Source organism: Solea solea, chromosome 14, assembly GCF_958295425.1.
Source record: "Solea solea chromosome 14, fSolSol10.1, whole genome shotgun sequence".
NCBI lineage: Eukaryota > Metazoa > Chordata > Actinopteri > Pleuronectiformes > Soleidae > Solea > Solea solea.
The window spans coordinates 10,932,019-10,949,518 of NC_081147.1; the positions used below are offsets into that span (position 1 = coordinate 10,932,019).

The 17,500-nt window shown below is 38.5% G+C and overlaps 1 protein-coding gene across 2 annotated transcripts; it reads right to left on the minus strand.

Annotated features, from left to right (window-relative positions):
- Window positions 1-42: 42 nt before the first annotated feature.
- zdhhc2 (zinc finger DHHC-type palmitoyltransferase 2) lies at window positions 43-16,168 on the minus strand. 2 transcript variants are annotated; one of them, XM_058650272.1, is made up of 14 exons: window positions 15,803-16,168; window positions 12,890-12,916; window positions 12,416-12,510; window positions 11,655-11,775; window positions 10,303-10,372; window positions 10,148-10,180; window positions 4,815-4,935; window positions 4,657-4,695; window positions 4,369-4,501; window positions 3,681-3,807; window positions 2,216-2,308; window positions 1,775-1,890; window positions 929-999; window positions 43-856 (listed from the first exon to the last, which is right to left on the minus strand). In XM_058650272.1, exons 1-13 carry the CDS (start codon window positions 15,927-15,929, stop codon window positions 959-961), a joined length of 1,143 nt encoding a protein of 380 aa, XP_058506255.1. In that variant the 5' UTR covers window positions 15,930-16,168; the 3' UTR covers window positions 43-856; window positions 929-958. The 2 variants fall into 2 exon arrangements, with proteins under 2 accessions (XP_058506255.1, XP_058506256.1); XM_058650273.1 differs by lacking the exon at window positions 4,657-4,695.
- Between the last annotated feature and the right edge of the window lie 1,332 nt (window positions 16,169-17,500).

The following is a 17,500-nucleotide window of genomic DNA, read 5'->3' on the forward strand; positions in this document are numbered from 1 at the left end:
TCCGCCGTTACATGACTCCGTAAAGAGGTGAACGAGAACAGCAACTGATGAGCTCTTTTTATTCTCATAAGGCATCACAACAGTACAGTACTTGGCCTCACACGTCAGGTTTGTCTCAACAGACAGAATAAAAAAATATAAATTGACACCAGCAATCACCATGAAGCTTTTTTTTTCTCCTTTTTTTTTTAAACAGGCATAGATTCTTTACATAAATGTACAGTTCATTTCCAGCACTAGACGAGAATAGACAAATTCCTCAGAAGGTGAAAATAGAGTACAAAGTGGGTGGAACTGACTTTTTTTTTTTTTTTTGGGGGGGGGTATTACATTCACAACATAACATTTCTTAACAAAAACACTCAACGTTATCAGCATTACGCCAAGGTTTCTTTTTGATGGTGGCCAGTGAGCTGAACCTCCACTCCGGGAGTCATGGTCATGCTATAACCAGTCAGAAGAGCCCTTATTCAAAAAACATGATTACTAATATTATACTTTCAAGCAAAGGAGAGAACGTCATGTACAGTTCACTACAGCAAGGTTGTGACATCCTGAGATGAGAGCATGCATCATTTGACCTTCCACAACACAACAAAACAAAACGAAAAAAAAAAAAGAAAAAGCAAATACTGAAGGAATGTAATTTACACCACATTAACACCATCACTAATTTATTTACTCCATGTGCAAATGTTTGGCAGCCATAGCTACATTTGCTGATGCGCTAAGCTACGCATGTGGTGTCAGTCGTGGAAAACTCAGTGCAATAACGAAAACAACAGACGACGATGATGATGATGATGATGACATCAGCGCCATGTCACGTCCTGATAGGCACGATCAATGAGGAGACCTGTGAGGTGAGACACACACGCGCGTTAACTTTAAATCTTGAGATATCTTCCATGATTGTAAACATACTCACCTGGATTAGAGATGTCACTTCTAACTGTGGTTACGCCTCATTTTCTATGGTCAGGCCATCATTGTTAGCACCTGAAAAAAATACACACAGGTTTAAAAATAATAATAATAAAGAAATCCTTAATTTACATCTTTTTTTAAAGATAGATAAATGAAGACTTGGTAATGGTCTGTATTTACAGTATGTTGTGCTTTTCTGTCTTGATGAGCTTGATCTTTCATACCCATTCACACGCTGTAACATGGGGTTAAGTGTCTTGCTCAAGGACACATATAGACTAACAAAGCCAGGAATTGAACCCACAACTTTCAAGTTGAAAGAGAATTCACCCTACCACTGAGCCACCATGGCTCAATCCTAAATCTGCTTCAAAACAAGTACATTTTATATCAGAAAATGACTTTTGATACTTAAGTACTGTAAATGTCATATACTTTAAGACTTTTATTTAAGTAATATCATTAAAAAGTCACTTCAACTTCAACCAAAGTCATTTTCTGGTAAGATACTTGTACTTTTACCGAAGTAACCCTTTCAGGTACTTTATACACGACTGATATATAGATGGATAAAAAGCCTATCAGCTTCACACAAATCTCTCTGTGTTTTGATCTCATGTCACCCAGCGGCATTCCCATGCTGCACACAGGAAGTGACTCGTTTCACATCAAGAAGCACCAACAACAAAAGGTTTCTGAAGTAAATTCTACTCAAAAAACATTCATCAGTTCTTGTCTCTGTGCTGATTTTTAGATGAAGGCTGCAGCATAAAAGTAATCACCAAAATGCTTTAAATCTTTAAACGTGTCTTGTACTCAAGCATCTGAAGAAGAACCTTTAGCTCACCTTTCTTGTTTTTCTCTGTTGCACTGTCATTCTCTGTCCAGGAGGGGGTGCTGGTGAGCAGTCGACTCTGACTCTCTCTCAGTGGCTTGGAGGGGAACTGGCGACCCTCTGCTGCACTGCAAACACACACAAAACCACCAGGAGGGTTTTCATCACTACATCTGTCTTTTAACATAAACATATCTTAACTACTGTAAATCAATGATCACAGAACAATCACTGCCAGGAACTGGATTGTGGAAGATTTTATTTTGGGTTGCCAAATCAGTTTGCGAAATTCTCATGACTCATGATGCTTTGTCATCTTTGGAAAGTGGGTCACCATAATAAAAAGTCTGGGAAACACGAGTCCAAAAGGATTCACGTTAACCTGCAACTGATTTTCCTGCATACTAAGCACCACTCTCATTTTAATGTCTGTATCTTCTATTTTTCACTCACCCTTTGTTGACAAGGTTGGAGCCAGAGGGTGAAGAAGGCTGTTCAGGGTCCAGATTCACCAGACAGGATGGGAATGAGCAACCGTCACCTAAACTGTAAACCAAAGGATATTATAAACATCAGATTATTATCAGATTATTATGTTATGAATCAAAGCCAATGTATTCTCCTTTTCTTATTTGTTACTTATTCTGTACTGATGTGTGGAAGGTTGTGTGACCACTCACAGACGGATATGCTATGGGTGGAGCATTTTTTTATTTAAGTTCATCATTAAAGGTTTGAAAGGAGATGAAGTTAATTGTTGAATTAATGAATTGTGATGCTGAGTGAGAGTGTGCTGTTGCTGAAATATGAACCTGTACTGTACCACAGAGACAAATGAAGCTACAAGAGGCAAATGCTGAATCATCTCAATGTCTGCATGTAATTGTAGAACAGCTGTAAATTCTAACATCATTAATTCTAACAAAATGAATGAGTCATTAATGGAGAAGTGGAGTTTCGACATTAAACCTCAGTTCTGACGGTGATGACTGTTATGTCATATGACTGATGACTTTTATCAGGGTTCACCAAACTGAAGGGAAATACGCGTTCACCACGAGCAAAAACCAAAAACCTAAAAACTGCATGTCATCTGTGAGTAACACAACCAAGAAAAACAATTACAAATACAACAATTCTAATTATGACACTTACAAAACAGAAAGGTCACTTTAACCGTTTACAACATTATTTATAATCGCTAAATAAATATATTTAGTCAAATATAAATTCTTTGAAATCGACAACCATAAAAAGTGTGAAATCGGTAGTTCTCTCTTGTGTGTGGTTTTAAATATGCAACAAATGAATTTGTTAAATCATATTGAACATTAATAGATTGGCCTCACATAGATAGATTAATAGAACCAAAGCAATGAAACTAGTGGCACTGGGCCCAGTTTGGGGATTTTCACCCATGTGTCATGGCCGTCTCCTAAAGCCAATCATTAAAATTTAAGGAGGTTCTTCTAAAGTTTTGTTGCTATGGACTAATGTAATGAAAAATAACTCTCTGGCCTCTGGTGTCCTTTCTCAGCTCAGGGCTGCAGGCCGTTACTTGCTTTGCTTCCCCTGTTCCAATGTCCTTGAAGACAAAATATAGTTCAAATACAAGCAACTCCACTGCTTACAAGTTGGATTTCAGTGTTTACAGATCTAAAATTAGCCACACTGAAGAGCTGTGGCTCACGGAGCAGAATCTCAAGTTTTTTTGACCTATAACTGTCCTTCAGTCTAGACTTAAAATTATACTGAAGTAAAAAATAATCTGCCTGGGGAAAACAAATGATTCCTTCATTATTTCTGTAAACACTGACTTGTTTTATTGGGACTGTTACCTTTAATTTAAGGACCTTTCTTTTAAACCTAAGGCTTTTTTTATTTGACTTTTGAAACACCTCAGACAAGATGAACACACCTGGAGAATATGGGAACAGGCCAGTATTTCACTTCATCACCAAAGACCTGATGGAAGTTCTTACTGAAGCCCAGACTGAAACCGTTCTTGTCTGTGCCGTGACGGAACACCGGAGCACGTACAGCCTCTGAGGAGAAGAAGAAGAAGAAGAATGCTGTCTAGTAAATAAATAAATAAATAAATACACACCTTCATCATTCAGATCATAGACTAACACATGAATGTGAACGTCTGCATCAATGAAACAACACTGAATCAAAGTGCCTTTTGTCGTGCAGGAAAAGCAGTCCACAAACGGCTCCACCAGGTGTGACTTCTCTTCCTGCCAGTGTCTGTTACTAAGCCGATTAATGCTGCGAGCCTTGTGTCTTTGCATTACATTGTAACATACTCTGGATAATCCACTCCCCTCAACACACACAGACAAGTGTACCAGTGTGCACACATAATGAGAAAGTGCTCCGTCTGATTACAGCCCAGAGAGGCTCATCATGGTGACCGGCGGCGGGAGAAAACACATCCTTCATCATTAGTGCGGAGATGACGACGTGTCAACAATGAACACACTGAAAACGTACTCTCGATGCACAAAAGAAAAGAGTGAGCTGCTGTCCAGGTAAACACTGCAGCTACTGACACAACACACACACACACACACACACTCGGAGGTTTGATGTGCGCCACCTACCGAGTGTTGATCTGTTCTTGCAGACGAGCCAGCAGTGATAGATGAAGAGCGAGGCGAGGCTGACTGAGAACATGGAGGCCGAGAAGAAGAGGAACAGGATGTGGAACTTGGCCTGAGTGTCTGGGAGGCCGTTCTGATGGAAAACAACACGTCAACACACCTGCACAAGCACAGAGTGGACACTAAGATCTGGACACGAAGGAGGCGCTGAGAGATGTCTACTCTGCTTTTCTTTTCTAGAGGGACGCTTTCTATTTCCGTGCCACTAACTAGTTGGCTGATTCGTACCAGGTATTCTTTCAGACGGAAGTGTGCTCTACCTCCAGCCTTGAGGGAGAAAAAGAATCAAATACCAAACACGACATGTGCCATGTTGTATCGCACGTCCGTTAACATTTCTTCAGAGATATTCTGTGCAAATAATACAACATGAAAGTTATATTTACCGTCCAGAATTTTATGAAGTATTGAAGATCTGTCGCAGTTATAAAAAGGCAATAGAGGAGCGAATATGCCAAGAACAGCATGAAATGTTTGTAGTTGGAGAATCCCACACAGTTGTTCACCCTGTGACAAGAAGGAAAAAGAACAAGGCCCAGGAATCACAATCGGAATATTCTTTTTTTTCCCTCATAACTGAGTGCAATAAAATACATGTGACAATGTTTTTCTTTTCTATTAAACAAGTTGAAGTTAAGAGTTATCTTCAACTTTCAGCAGCAACGTACATTATAGTACAGTAACAATGTGGTAATGATGTAGTAGTGAAATATTAAAAAAAAAATGAAAGTTAGTATATTTTAACACTAGCTTATTTCTATAGTAATATCAGAGTGATAGCTTTTGAAACATATTTGTTTTGTGCAGATCTGAACCAACATCACGCCATAATCATTTCATAGGTTTTTTCAATGAAAATGAGAATAATTCCCTCTAATAATGTGAATCATATAATCATTCGCAATTTCAATCAAAATAATCGCAATTACATATTTATTCAGCCTTATCTCACAGTCCGTCATTTTTTCTTCCTGGTTCCTCCTTGGTTAAAAAGACAAAAGGAAACACAGAGTAGAAAAAAAGAACAAAAAGGACTATGTTTGGCAGAAAGAATGAGGACTGGATTTAGATTTGTTTTGTCTCCCTCTGCTGCCAAAATCTGTCGTTTGGCAAAGTGAGATGTTCAGTTGTGTCCAGTGAACGAGTTATTTATGCATCTACACAATGTCTGTGTACAAATCATCCTGTTGTAAAAGATTGTTAAGAGAAAAACACTGTTTTACACTGATTCTGTATAAAATAACATATAGAACTAGAAAATTTCGCAGCGAAATTTCGAGCGTGCCTGCTGTGTCTAAATACTTGAAGTATTTAGACAAAGTGGATTTTGGTGGAATCACCCTTTAAAAGAGACTAACTCTTAACTGTGAGGATCCAAACTGGGCTGGGTTGTTGCTCGAGGCGCTTAGAAAAGTAATAGCCCGCCATTCTCGATCAAACTGCATGTTTTGACATAGGATGTGTAGGGGTTTTCTCAAAACTGTTAAACTATGACATTTTTGTCAAATTTTGCACAGCATACTATTTGTACATATTTAGTCAAGACTTACTAACTACTATGCCACAATGCCACTCAGGTCTTACAGTAAAATGTCATAGTTTAGTATGTCGTCCAAAATGTGACAAAAATTTCATAGTTTAGTATGTTGTCCAAAGTTTAGTATGTCGTCCAAAATTTGACAGAGATGTCATAATTTAGTATGTCGTCCGATATTTGAAAAAAAAAGTCATAGGTAAGTATGTTGTCCGAAATATGACAAAAAAGTCATAGTACAGTATGTCGTCGAAACATTTGACCAAAATGTCATAGTTTAGTATGTCGTCCAAAATTGATCAAAATGTCATAGTTTAGTATGTCGTCCAAAATTTAAAAAAAATGTCATAGTTTAGTGTGTCGTCCAAAATATGACAAAAAAAGTTAATGGTTAGTATGTCGTCCAAAATTTGGCAAAAATGTCATAGGTTAGTATGTCGTCCGATATTTGAAAAAAAAAGTCATAGGTAAGTATGTTGTCCGAAATATGACAAAAAAGTCATAGTACAGTATGTCGTCGAAAAATTTGACCAAAATGTCATAGTTTAGTATGTAGTCCAAAATTGATCAAAATGTCATAGTTTAGTATGTCGTCCAAAATTTAAAAAAAATGTCATAGTTTAGTGTGTCGTCCAAAATATGACAAAAAAAGTTAATGGTTAGTATGTCGTCCAAAATTTGGCAAAAATGTCATAGTTAACTATGTCGTCCAAAATCTGACAAAAATATCATAGGTTAGTATGTCGTCCAAAATATGACAAAAATATCATAGGTTAGTATGTCGTCCAAAATATGACAAAAATGTCATAGGTTAGTATGTCGTCCAAAATATGACAAAAATATCATAGTTTAGTATGTCGTCCAAAATATGACAAAAATGTCATAGTTTAGTATGTTGTCCAAATTGTGACAAAAAAGTCATAGTTTACTATGTCGTCCAAAATCTGACAAAAATATCATAGGTTAGTATGTCGTCCAAAATATGACAAAAATGTCATAGGTTAGTATGTCGTCCAAAATCTGACAAAAATGTCATAGGTTAGTATGTCGTCCAAAATCTGACAAAAATGTCATAGGTTAGTATGTCGTCCAAAATCTGACAAAAATGTCATAGGTTAGTATGTCGTCCAAAATATGACAAAAATGTCATAGGTTAGTATGTCGTCCAAAATATGACAAAAATGTCATAGTTTAGTATGTTGTCCAAAATTAGTCAAAAAAGTCATAGGTTTGTATGTCGTCCAAAATATGACAAAAAGTCATTGGTTAGTATGTCACCCAAAATGTGAAAATAAACTCATAGTTTAGTATGTCGTCCAAAATCTAACAAAAATGTCATAGTTTACTTTGTCGTCCAAAATCTGACAAAAACATCATAGGTTAGTATGTTGTCCAAAATACAACAAAAAAGTCATAGGTTAGTATGTTGTCCGAAATGTGACAAAAAAGTCATAGATTAGTATGTCGACTGAAATGTGACAAATAAGTCATAGTAAAGTATGCCCTCTAAAATATGACAAAAAGTCATCTGTAAGTTTGTCGACCGAAATGTGACAAAAAAGTCATAGGTTAGTATGTCGTCCAAAATGAGTCAAAAAAGTCATCGGTAAGTAAGTCGACCGAAATATGACAAAAAAGTCATAGGTTAGTATGTCGTCCAAAATATGACAAAAAAGTCATAGGTTAGTCTGTCGACCGAAATATGACAAAAAAGTCATAGGTTAGTATGTCGTCCAAAATATGACAAAAAAGTCATAGGTTAGTATGTCGTCCAAAATATGACAAAAAAGTCATAGGTTAGTATGTCGTCCAAAATATGACAAAAAAGTCATAGGTTAGTATGTCGTCCAAAATATGACAAAAAAGTCATAGGTTTGTATGTCGTCCAAAATATGACAAAAAGTCATTGGTTAGTATGTCACCCAAAATGTGAAAATAAAGTCATAGTATAGTATGTTGTCCAAAATGTGACAAATAGTCATTAGTATGTCGTCCAAAATGAGTCAAAAAAGTCATAGGTTAGTATGTCGACCAAAATATGACAAAAAAAGTCATAGGTTAGTATGTCGTCCAAAATGAGTCAAAAAAGTCATAGGTTAGTATGTCGTCCAAAATATGACAAAAAAAGTCATAGGTTAGTATGTCGTCCAAAATATGACAAAAAAGTCATAGGTAAGTATGTCGTCCAAAATATGACAAAAAAGTCATAGGTTAGTCTGTCGACCGAAATATGACAAAAAAGTCATAGGTTAGTATGTCGTCCAAAATATGACAAAAAAGTCATAGGTTAGTATGTCGTCCAAAATATGACAAAAAAGTCATAGGTTAGTATGTCTTCCAAAATATGACAAAAAAAGTAAATGGTTAGTATGTCATCCAAAATGTGAAAAAAAAGTCAATGGTTAGTATGTCATCCGAAATGTGACAAAAAAGTTATAGGTTAGTGTGTCGTCCAAAATATGACAAAAAAGTCACAGGTTAGTAAGTTGCCCGAAATGTGACAAAAAAGTAATCGGTAAGTATGTCGCCCAAAATGTGAAAAAAAAGTCATAGTATAGTATGTTGTCCAAAATGTGACAAAAAAAGTTATTAGTATGTCATCCAAAATGAGTCAAAAAAGTCATAGGTTAGTATGTCGACCGAAATGTGTCAAAAAAGTCATAGGTTAGTATGTCGTCCAAAATGAGTCAAAAAAGTCATCGGTAAGTATGTCGACCGAAATATGACAAAAAAGTCATAGGTTAGTATGTCGACCGAAATATGACAAAAAGTCATAGGTTAGTATGTCGTCCAAAATGAGTCAAAAAAGTCATCGGTAAGTATGTCGACCGAAATATGACAAAAAAGTCATAGGTTAGTATGTCGACCGAAATATGACAAAAAGTCATAGGTTAGTATGTCGTCCAAAATTAGTCAAAAAAGTCATAGGTTAGTATGTCGACCGAAATATGACAAAAAGTCATAGGTTAGTATGTCGTCCAAAATGAGTCAAAAAATCATAGGTTAGTATGTCGTCCAAAATGAGTCAAAAAAGTCATAGGTTAGTATGTCGACCGAAATGTGACAAAAAAGTCATAGGTTAGTATGTCGACCAAAATGAGTCAAAAAAGTCATAGGTTAGTATGTCGTCCAAAATGAGTCAAAAAAGTCATCGGTAAGTATGTCGACCGAAATATGACAAAAAGTCATAGGTAAGTATGTCGACCGAAATATGACAAAAAAGTCATAGTTTAGTATGTTGTCCAAATTGTGACAAAAAAGTCAATGGTTAGTATGTCGTCCGAAATGTGACAAAAAAGTAATCAGTTAGTATGTCGCCCGAAATGTGAAAAAAAGTCATAGTATAGTATGTCGTCCAAAATGAGTCAAAAAGGTCATAGGTCAAACACGTCATAATGACAAAAATGAAATAACCTAACCTATGACAAAAAAGTTATAGCTTAGTATGTCGTCCATTTGGGACGACATACTAAACTATGACATTTTTGTCACATTTTGGACGACGTACTAAACTATGACATTTTTGTCACATTTTGGACGACATACTAAACTATGACATTTTTGTCACATTTTGGACGACGTACTAAACTATGACATTTTTGTCACATTTTGGACGATTTTGGACGACGTACTAAACTATGACATTTTTGTCACATTTTGGACAACATACTAAACTATGACATTTTTGTCACATTTTGGACGACGTACTAAACTATGACATTTTTGTCACATTTTGGACGACATACTAAACTATGACATTTTTGTCACATTTTGGACGACATACTAAACTATGACATTTTTGTCACATTTTGGACAAGATAGTAAACTATGACATTTTTGTCAAATTTTGGATGACATACTTAATTTTGGGCAACATACTAAACTATGACATTTTGTCGCCATGGTCACTCAAAATGCTTAGAAAAGTCATAGAACACCATTTCCCATCAAGCCACACTTTTTGGTATAACATGTGTGAGGGTCTTCTCAAAACTGTGGGAGGAGTTACGCGGCAAACTTTTGGCGGAAGAGGAAACAGAATAAACGTGTAGAATAACAATTGATGCTTGCGCTGCAAGGTATGCCTTACAGCAGCAGGCACTAATTACAGACCATGTGAGTGAGCTGATACACACTGACTAAGTAAACTCCACTTTTTAAAACAGAAGTGTCACTAGTACGTACCATGGGCAGTGATGATCCATCTTCAGGATGCATCTGTAACACGGCAGAGTCAGATGTCAGAGCTATCAAACCTCCCTCTGCCTGACACAGTGCAACACAATATATACAGTATGGTGTTGACTTTCCTCTGCAGGTGAATGAGCACAGAGACGTACCTATCACAGACTGAACAATGGTGACATCGATCAGGCTTCAGCAGCTGGCAGCGGTCACAGAAGCGGATTGCTGAGGAGACACAGTCCGAGACACAGTCCGAGTCAGTCACACAGACAAAGACATCATCATCGTAATCATCTTCATCAGCTGCAGCAGCCTCTCCAAACACCTGACCACAAACTTGGGGTGACGAGTCCAACTCTTACACTTGTAAAAATGTTTGGGTTTTTTTATGTTCATGTGTGGATTCATAGTAGTGAGAGTTCAAGTCATTTAAAGTCTGTCTTGTAAGTGTGGCTGGACCACTAACAAATATTCAAATATTCAATAACTAATCATGGCAAAGAATAGCATTTTTGCTTGAAATGCCCATCCCTATTCGACATGTGTTGTTTGGTATCTTATTTGGACACTGAATGAGTCACATGATCAGAAAACTTAGGTAAAGAGGATTTGTGGGTCAGAGTCACACTCATTGTCCCTGAAAACAAACAAAATAACCAAACTTATTCATTAATTTAAGCTAATTTTAGTTAATACAAATAAATTACATCAGATTTGTATATGAATTTACACATGAAATAAAATGTTACTGTGATGTTATAATGTTTTGGGACTTTGCATGGGCACTATGGTACTTGTTTTCTGTTTTGCTCATAGTTCTGTTGCTCTACTCTAATGGAGACTTTGAAAACTGGAAACTAAAACTTGAATACTTATTTTTATTGTTTTGCAGTTTTCAGAGAGATAAATACACGTTCAAAGACGTCATTTTGAAGCAAGGGCCATTATTTCATTGGACCTGTGGATTTATAACAAGGATGAAATGAACTGTGAAGTCTGCACTTCAGTCAAGACCAACCGTTCCCAAACTTAACACTGAAGTGCGTAACTTTGTTGATTTTGGTTGTTGTTGATGTTATTATGCCTCCTCTGTCTGGTCGTCTTGAACAGAAAGAATAAACGATATAGCAACAAATTGCTGAACGGCTGCAAGTGATGGAATTCACATCTGGACACTTCATTGTGTTTTCAGTCATACTCCAACCTGTTTGTAGCCGTCTCTGTCTTTCCTGACAAAACGAATCACTTCCTGTGTGTGCAACATGGGAGTATTACTGGGCGACATGAGCTCTAAACACAGCGATACCGAGAAACACAGTCAGTCGTGTGTTGCTGACAGACTTCATCAGCGTTGTGAGAACTTTGAATGTAACATACATTTGTTTATATTTAAAAGTTCCACATTGGTTATCCCAATATTGTCATTAAGAATACATACGACTGTAACTAGCCACTTTTAACAATATTTTGAAGCCAAGTTAGAAATCTGAATAGTGCAGTGATGTACCTCCAGAGTTGGTGCGGGTGTAGATGGGAAGATCCTTGGCTATTCTCCTCAGGATCTCCTGCTGAGACTCTCCCCGGTCTTCACGCTCCAGCAGCTCCTTGTCAGAGTAGGACAGGTGAAACTATGTAGGGCAGAAACAAAGAGAGGAAAGACAAATAACATGTGAGATTTTAAAAAAAAGAAGAAAGGAGAACAGATCAGAGAGCAGTATTTTTCATTTCTAACAAATCATATCTTTCCATTGATCAAAACAATCACATATGATGTTTATTTTGTGTTTGTTGTGAATCTGCAGCTCAGTGGTGAAGAGAGTCTGTTTCTGATTCTTCCACTTGTTTCTTCAGCGCTTTCTGCATCACCAAGCACACGGGGGCAAAGCGGCACAGAGCTGAGATATTACATTCAGCCATTCAGGCGATTTATGAAACAAATAACTGTAATGATGACAAGCGGTACAGCACCTATGAAACCTGACTCTTATCTTTCACAATCACACAACCTCAAGTGATCCAGAGATCACATTTAATAAAGGATACGCTTTCAGTGTGATACGTGTGCGTCCTCATACAAGATGTATGCATGTGTGCATTCGCCCTGCAGAATTGTGCGCTGTGGCCAAATACAGAGCCATTAGAGTGCAGCTTCAGGCCTCTCGACTGGAAAGTGTTATTAGTCTAAATGCAGCGCTCAATCATACGGTGAAGGCTGCACTTGCCTCATCATCTCAGCCGAGTGGAGCGCCGTGTCGCAGACACACTCACCTCCTTCAGGGGGTTCATGGGCCTGGTGAAGATGGTTTGCCAGTATGCCCACACAAACATGATGAAAACAGCATGGTACACCAGCAGGTACACCACTGGAATAAGAAAGATGAAACAAACAATTTGTCGTCATCGTCCTCTGCGTTCTGTGCAAATAACAATATGAGGAGAGGAAGATGGGATTTCGCTCCATAAGTGTTTGTTACAAAATGTATAAAAGTGAGCGATAGCATCTCTATATCTAGAAACTGGATAAAAGCCTGACTCTCAACATAAAGCTGCTTTAGTTGAACAAAAATGTGATGACACACTTCCTGTGTGCAGATGCAAGCTGAGTGTAGTGTTTTCGAGTGTTTTCGAGCCACCTCTGCTCAGGTCCTCCCCCCTCTGACCCAAACCTCTGCTCAGCACTGACAGTCATAAAAGAGCAGGACACACAGAAATGAAGTGAAGACAAGTTCACAAAACACTCACCCTTTTGTCCCGTGTCTTCAATGGACTCTGAAAAATGACAAATGAAAAGACACACATGGTCACGTCTGTGCTGAATTACAAAAAGTGAAACACACTGTGTTCCAGTATGTGTGTATATATACATATGTATATATATATACATATGTATATATATATATACATATATATATATATATATAGGTCAGTGAAGAGGATGAAGGTTTTATTTTACTTTTAAATCACTCACACACAGAGAGCAGTGTCTGACAGTCTGTGCAAATTCAAATCAGCAAATATGAAAAATGCTGAGAGTGTAAACTTACACATAGTGGTCAGTACCACAACATCCACAAAATAAATACACAGCACACTACCAGTCAAAGGCGTGTGTGCGTGTGTTTGTATCAATGTGGGGAGGTTTTTGAGGGTTAAGACCTGCTTTTAAGGTTAGGGTTAGGCACTTAGTTGTGATGGTTAAGGTTAAAGTGTCTATGAGGTTTCCTAATGGAGATGGAAAAACGAATGTGTATGTACATGCCTTCTTGTTCCTCCTTCTATATCAAATCAATTACTACTATTATCATAGAACTGTGACTCAGTCTGACTCGCCATTCAAGCATTTCTGCACAATCTTTCAAATTCTAACCCAAAATCAATCAAATGTGTAACATATAAAACACACACACATATAAACAAGCGTTATAGATCACCTATGAGGACACTACATTGACAAGACTCACCTTAACTATAATATTAACCTCTGACCCAAGTAGGATGTAGCGTCTTCAAGTAGGATTTGACAAGCTGTCCCTATAATTACCTGATCTTCAGTATGAAATGTGTACCCAGAGGTAGCTAACAACACACACACACGCACACTTAAAGCAGGTACTGACGAAAGGTGAGCCAAGAAGATACGGCCAAAAATCACGTACTTTACCTTGCCAGCAGTGTGGACACATACATGTGCACGAGTGTGTGTGTGTGTGTGTGTGTGTGTAAAATGTCTGTGAGAGTCAACAACCATGCATCCAACGTTGCTCTTTGCATTCTTACCACAAAGAGGTAAAAGTCTGACAACGCAGGAAGACAAAGGTCACCTGATTTCACATTTTTAAGATGAGAATCAGTTGTTGGGTGCTTAAAAGACAAAAAAGTAGGTCAATCACAGATTGCTTGGGGTGAATTATATGAGCCAGACAATGGGATTAAACAAAGCTGCTGAACAGGAGGAATATCAGCTGATGATACTTTCATACAGCTGTCTCTGTGTCTGTGAGCAGAGCACATGCTGACTCTCCCGCCCTACTGCTGCTGCTGCTGCTGCTGCTGCTGCTGCTGCTGTTTTCATACCATGTGACTGAGACCATCACAATGTCTTTCTTGTTCTGCAGCCTGTAAAACAGGGAGCTCCATAAAAACCATGACCAGACGCTGTTTTTGCTTTTCTCTTTTTGAACGATGGGTCAGACTGAGCCACAGTTCCATAGAAGGAGGACTCACAGTTATACTTAACATGCATTACATTGTTTTCAGTGTAACAAGTCAGTTATCAAAATAAAACTATGCTGATATAAAATAACATTAACATTCTCCCTGAACAAGGGATCGTACAGATTGACTGGTGTCACTTTGTGGTCATTTCCCATGCTTTTATAACATTTGTCTCCAGATCTGTCTCCATATAATGTAATTAACATTGTAAATGTTTTCCACATACTTTTCTTTTATCTCTGTGGTATTTCAGCATCTTGATTTACATCTGTTTATGGTAGTTTCTTGATCGTTTTTGATTGTCTTGAATCTCTTAGTCAATATTTGTCTCTGTGGTTGTTTTGTCTTTTCTTTCTTGGGTCTTTCTGTGTATCTCTAGCAGTTTTCTCGTAGTAGTTTTTGGGTCACTGTGGTAATTTTAGTTTTCAGACCCATTTGTCTGTCTGTCTGTCACATCTCTTTTAGTCTGCTTTTGGTGTTTTTCAACTTTGTATTGTTTTACATCTCTTTGACATTAATATTATTTATTTGCTGTTGTTTAACTCATACAGAGGATCCAGTCCAGGTCTAGCTGACTATATGATAATAATGATACTACATATGGTATCACATTTGTTAAGATATATGGGAGATACAGTAATTCCACCCATGTGACCTGAACTGACCCCACTGGTGATAGTGCACCCAATAAAGTTGCACCATTTGACTTTGCACCATTTGACTGCATATGTGGCTTAATCTAAAGAAAAGGGTAAAAAAAAACAGGACATTCCTCACTATCCAGGTCAACCCAACTCTGTTCACCATCCAGTGAGGAGGTTCACTGTCTGTGGACGCTACATCCAACCTTCAGCAGCCAGAGTGAGTGTGAAGGGAGGAGGCAGGCCTGTCTCAAAATCCATTACAGTCAGACGTGTTGCCAAAAGATAATGCTGGTCATGCTGTGGTAGTGGATATAAATTAAGATAATGAAGATCAGCCACTACATGAGCTTGAAGCCATTACAGTAAGTCTAGAGAGTGCTGAGAGAGTGGTAGTGGTGGAGTCAGATAATTCATGTGAGACACATGGTCTAATCCCATATTCTGTCCATATCCTGTGATGCTGTGTCATGAAAATGCAACTAATGTGCCTTCACAATAAAATCAGTCTGTCAAAATCTGTCTGATCCTGTTGTGACCTAAAATAATTAGATTCCATTCACAAATGCACGTTATATATCCCTCTGTCCCCAAATATACAAACAGTCTGGTTTCACACACACACACGCACACACACACGCGCACACACACACTGCGTAAACAACAAGACAGTCTTCTGCAGAAATAAATAATAACAATCAGCCTGGATCACCATCTGCTAAAGCGCGCGCGCGCACACACACACACACACGCGCGCGCGCGCGGTGTCCTCACACTACCCAGACAGCTGGTCTCTTACCAATGCAAAGCTGTAAAACATAGGCGTAGTATGACCACGCCACTATGAGGGCGATGAAGAGAACTGGGATCCAGTACAAAACTCTCTGACAGCCCCGCTTGATACTACGCGAGCCCGACGGTGCCATAGTCTAGGAGAGGAGCATTTCTCGTGCGCATTCGTGTGTGACTCTGCCTCCCCACGCGCTGCTCAGTCAGTCAGTGTGTGTGTCTTCCTGTGTAGACTGTCACTGCATCGTAGCTCCGGCTGTGATCAGTCTAAATAATAGGCAGCTCAGACGCAACATGGTACAACCAGCCGTCCTCCTCCTCCTCCTCCTCTTCTTCTGCTGCTGCTGCTGCTGCTGCTCTGATCGTCCTGCTCAGCCTCTGGCACAGACTATCACATAATATCAGACAGCTCACACACACTTGTGCAAATACACTGGGAGAGAGCGAGAGAGAGAGAGAGAGATTTGCGCAGCTTGTTGGGACACTGCACGGATTTCCATTCATTAAGACGCCCTAAACGAGACCATTTCCCTTAACTTAACTATGACCAGGACTTAACCAAACCTTATGCAATGCACACCTTACTCCTCACTTAAACCACAGTAGAAATGAGATTCTACCTCATGAGGATGACATGTCCTTACAAGGTCAGTATTTATACAGGAGAAGGTCCTAAAGAGGTACAAAAACCAGAATACACACACTATTCTTCTTCTTAAGACACTGCATTGACGTCCATTCATTTTAACAAAGCATTATCTCTAACCTTAACCATGAGCAGTTAATACCTAACCCTGATCTTATAACCTAACCACAATTCAAATCTTTGCACAAAACTTATCCAGTTCCTCAGAAATTAGGTTTTTGTCTCATTAGGACCAGGTTTTGGTCTCCATGAGGACTTCTGGTCCTGACAAGGTCAGTGTTTAATTCAGAAAATGTCCTAAAGAGGTAATTAAACACAAACACACACACACACACACCATAGAGTCAGCAGCACCTCTCTGCTGCTTCCCCACAGGTTGCCATGACGTCCGTGGATGCTGCAAGCCTGGCACATTTTTCACCACGAGCAGATGGGTTCAATAAGTTCATACTCACCAGTGTTCAAACAGGGTTCTCTCTCTCTCTCTCCCTCTCTCTCTCGCACTCTCTCTCTCCCCCTCTCTCTCGCTCTCTCACACACATACTGCAGATACACATTTGTTATTGGAGCACTGAGTTCAGCTCAAGATTTTTTCAAGTTTGAGTGTTTTATTCTAATCTCTCTCCTTTATCCTGGTAGCTATAGTGTGTGCCTTAAAGGAATAGTTTGTGAGTCAGCACTGCGCCAAAAATCTGCCATGAGACGCAGACATTAGCTCTGTCAGCAGGGACACGAGGAAAAACAGGTCGTAGCCACTTAACAAAAGACTCACCTAATACAATCCACCCTCGCTTAAGTCTGTGATGTCTTACGGTTATCCAGTTCACCTCTGAAGTCAGGCTCACTCCATGTACCAAAGTCCATAGAAAAAATCAGTGATTTTACATCCTGCCACACAGGAGTCGTTGATCCACTTGTGCTTCCACAGTGAAATCTTGTGACTTAGGTGTGTGAAATCCTTTGTTTGGATTTTCCAAGGTGACACAGACATACAGTATCAAAGTAGGCAGCGGTAGAGCAGCAGCTCATGTGTTTTAAACAGCTAAATATGTTGAGAATTAG

Coding starts and splice junctions, on each gene's coding strand:
- zdhhc2 (XM_058650272.1), bottom strand. CDS start 15,929: ATGGCACCGTCGGGCTCGCGTAGTATCAAGCGGGGCTGTCAGAGAGTT. Junction 3,808..4,368: donor CAAGAACAGATCAACACTCG/GTAGGTGGCGCA, acceptor TCTTCTCCTCAG/AGGCTGTACGTGCTCCGGTG. Junction 1,891..2,215: donor TCCAACCTTGTCAACAAAGG/GTGAGTGAAAAA, acceptor GTGTGTTTGCAG/TGCAGCAGAGGGTCGCCAGT.